At 35.0% G+C, this 3,676-nt stretch overlaps 1 protein-coding gene across 6 annotated transcripts in view; it reads right to left on the bottom strand.

Moving 5' to 3' along the window:
- LOC117179664 (golgin subfamily A member 2) overlaps window positions 1-3,676 on the bottom strand; it is a 167,512-nt gene that overhangs the window by 127,961 nt on the left and 35,875 nt on the right. For 4 of the 6 annotated variants that reach the window (XM_033371680.1, XM_033371679.1, XM_033371677.1 and 1 more), the window contains exon 3: window positions 2,664-3,098. The exons of 1 other annotated variant lie outside the window; for it this stretch is intronic. In XM_033371680.1, the coding sequence (XP_033227571.1) occupies window positions 2,664-3,098 (435 nt within the window). The remainder of the gene's footprint in view (window positions 1-2,663; window positions 3,099-3,676) is intronic. One more of the 6 variants, XM_033371682.1, reaches the window with a different exon arrangement.

Raw genomic sequence — 3,676 nt, 5'->3', positions numbered from 1 at the left:
CCATCCGCCAATCATCGGGCAGGAATCAGCCATCCCTTATCGGCCTCAAGTCCTGTGGTTCGGATTCAACACGTGGCAGATCATGCGCCTAAGGAAACGGTCTACAGGCGGGAAGCAAGGAAGGAAGTGAGGGGAAGCGACGACAGCGAGGCAGACCAGCGGAGTGTGCGATCATCTGTCTCTCTCATGACCGCAGATTCCCATCCTAATTTTCGCGCGTTAGCCTCTCTCTCTCTCTTTCCTCCGTTTTTCGTAAGTGACTCCTCTCTCGCGGTGATCGATACGCCCAGCTTGCGTCTCAACCAGTATAACTTGTAAGCTCGAGGTGTTAATTGTAGTGTCTGCTACTGCAGTCTGTTTAAGGTAGGACTTGAATCCTGTTTCTTGGTGATTCAACCAGGTATTTTGCTGTCTTTTTTTAGACTCAAAGAATTCTAATAACTCTTTGGCTGGATCGCTATGTTTAGTGCGTAGTTTATAATAATGGAGTGCCGGCTAGTGATTCAATCTACGCCCAGTGTTGCGTGTTTTCTTTACGTAACGTTTTCTCAGTGTACTCTTAATTTAGTAACCCGATCAATGGATTATATAACGTTTCTTTCGCCCGTTTTCAAGATGTAAGTATCGTCTGTGACCTCTCTATCGACCCTTTTTCTCTTGTAACATATTCATCGATTGTTTAATAGACTCCCCTACAAGTGAGTCTCAATGAACATTTTTTAAATCGTTTGTTGATTAATCTTATTTTTTGCCGGATTTCGCTTCGTTTCTTAGTCCATTTTAAGGGATTCTTGAGATTTTGATTTATTTTATCGCATATTGTTGGCTATCGTGTCGTATTTTTTGCCGTTCTGGTTAAATTCGGGTTAGAATACCCGAAAGCTTTTGGAAATTAGGATTTAAAGATTGCCTTTAGGAAGGCTGGCGCCCTGAGGTATGCGTGTTTTTATTTTTTATTTTACTCATGTGCGAGGCCCATAGGACCTTGATTTAATTTAAATAAAATGGCAGCGTGACAGAGTACACTTCAAAAGTCAATTTTTATTATTTTTTAAATTAAATAATGAAACAAAATGAGACAAAATTTAAAAATCTCCATGCCAGTTCGATGCGAAACTTTATGAGCTTTCATTTTATAAAAAGTTAAAACCGGATAATAATTATCTTCTGAAAATCAATTTGTCCGCGGACAGTTTTTTTGTCCGCGAACAGTTTTTTTGTCCCACTGTGCAGCACGACTGCTTGAAATAGCCGTGTAGAAGCACAGCCGTGAAGGGTTGTCTAGTTCCTCGAGCAAGAATATATGTGGAACTTTTATTTTTTGATCAAAGAATCTAACTATGGACGATTCCAAGTTAGTGGAATTCGTATGAAAGCATCCCTGCATATTTGACGCAAAAAACCAATCCTACAAGGTCCTTTATATCGGAGACAAGATATGGGAAGAAATTGCGGAAACAATTAGAAATAATTACATTACATACATACATCATTACATAATACATTATTTCATACATAAATAATTATAAACGCTCATTTATACAATAATTATATTGTGGGAACGTTTTGTTTCACATGCAAATAGAAAGTTTATCACATATTCATTAATAAATTCGAATAATTAATATTAGTCTTGTCTTATTGTCTGCTTCACATTTTCACATGACTTTCCCTTTAGTTCATATTACATTATTGATCGCACATAATTAAATTCTTGAATAATGAATTAGAAAAATTTTCGGGCAACTACGTTATTTAAAAGTTGTTTCTTTATGAGAATCTTTTGGAACCCCTCCAGATCACTGGTAGTATAAAAACTGCATCTTTTGTTAATAAAATTAATAAACGATCTTCCTCATCATCGAGAAAATTTAATAATAATTTTAGTCTTTCTGCTATAGTTAGCAACGAATCTACCTTCTAATATATCTTAGAAACAGCCGCAGCGTTCGAAATTCACCTTAAGATTTGAAAAGAATGAGTTTCTAGGGTGCACACTTGTGATCCCTTAAGACAAGGCAGTTGTATAACTACCATCGAACTTCACCTACCTATTAAGTAATTTCGTTTTAGCGCTCAATTTAGTCTAGCCTTACCACCCTGCAATGATCAGTCAAACTGATCTCTCTCATTCACACCTTTTCAAAATACCCTGGACTTCAACACGAGACGTGACACTACAAAAAGGCATAAAAATTCAAGTTTGGTAACCTAAAACTGTATAAGCGTCAATGTGCAAAGAAGCATACGTGCCGAATTTCTGCATTCTAACAGGCTATTTGTGCCCAAGTTTGAAACTGCAAAATTGAGTAAGTGCCCATAATTGGCACTCTAAAAGAGCATAAGAGCCAAAGCGACCACCCTATCATAAAACCACCTTTTAAAAAAAAAATAAAACATGAAAGTTAATAAATTTAAATACTATATATAAATAGGCTATGAAACCATGTTTTTAGGTGCCTGTAGCCAACTTTCAATCACTTTTAAATTTCTGAATTTATTAAGCAAACAAATTTTCCAGGAATAGTATCCAGCTATCGTATAAATTCGATATCCAAAATTGGTTTGCTTCTCCCTAACGATACGCAGAAACTGAAGGAAAAGAATTTAAAATTGTCAATTTGACAAAGATTTTACTATATAAAGTATTTCTTAATACTTACTTGCCGGCTGAGTTCACTATGCAGTTGATTTACAAGTATCCTGTGTTCTTGAAGAGAAATTTTTAGAAACTCGTTTTTTTCTGATAAGTTACCCAATGAACCCATTTCAGTAGACTCATTATTATCACCTAAGGCATTAGCAACAGAAAAAGCCATTTGTAACAAGTGTTCAGTTTGCAAGAATGAAGTATCTTGTATCACTCCGAGATCGAGTGAATTATTAGATCGAGTATCAACATTACTTATTTGATCAACTGCTGTCTCGTACTGACTATTTTCCTCTAGCGATAAATCACTTTTGATACTACTTTTATTAGTTTTTAACAAATTTTCAGGTGGATAAGTATATACTCTAGATTGTATTTCCTGAATTTTTATTTTTTGTGAACATGAATTTTCCTCAATCTTTTCAATTTTAGAACGGATCACACTTTCCTGAAAATAAATAGCTTATTACACAATTTAACAAGTAACCATTAGCACTATGCAAAGTGACTCGAACCGAACTGATTTCCAATTTCAGGCACGTCAGAAATCGATCGAAACTAACATTTAACCGTTAAAATGTCTTCAAAAATTGACTTTCAACGTGCCCAGTTACTTAAAAAAAAAAAGGTTTCGAACTTTTTCTTATTCGAATTTAGAAAAGCTCCGTTTATATGCTGATTCAGTAATATGTGTTTTTCCCCATTTACGAGGAAATCTACATTGAAATAGTCAGTTTTTCGTTGAAAAAAAGGACTTTATAATTAGGATTGGCAAAATTCTGTATATGAAGCCGACGTGGCGAACATTTCAAAGTTGATTTTCTCTCTTTGTAAAGTTTCTGACTTACATATTGTAAACCAAAATAACTGCTATTCAATATTAAACTACGATTTGGACAATTCTGAAGTTTATGTTTAAATGCTAAATTTGCGTACATAAAATTCATTTCATATTAACATGATATTCAAAACCTTTCGTATCGACTTTCAACGCGCGTAGACCCTCGATGCGGACTTCAATATATA

This window comes from Belonocnema kinseyi, chromosome 9, assembly GCF_010883055.1.
Source record: "Belonocnema kinseyi isolate 2016_QV_RU_SX_M_011 chromosome 9, B_treatae_v1, whole genome shotgun sequence".
Lineage (NCBI taxonomy): Eukaryota > Metazoa > Arthropoda > Insecta > Hymenoptera > Cynipidae > Belonocnema > Belonocnema kinseyi.
The sequence above is the reverse complement of the archived record's forward strand: the minus strand, read 5'-3'. Positions and strand labels throughout refer to the sequence as shown.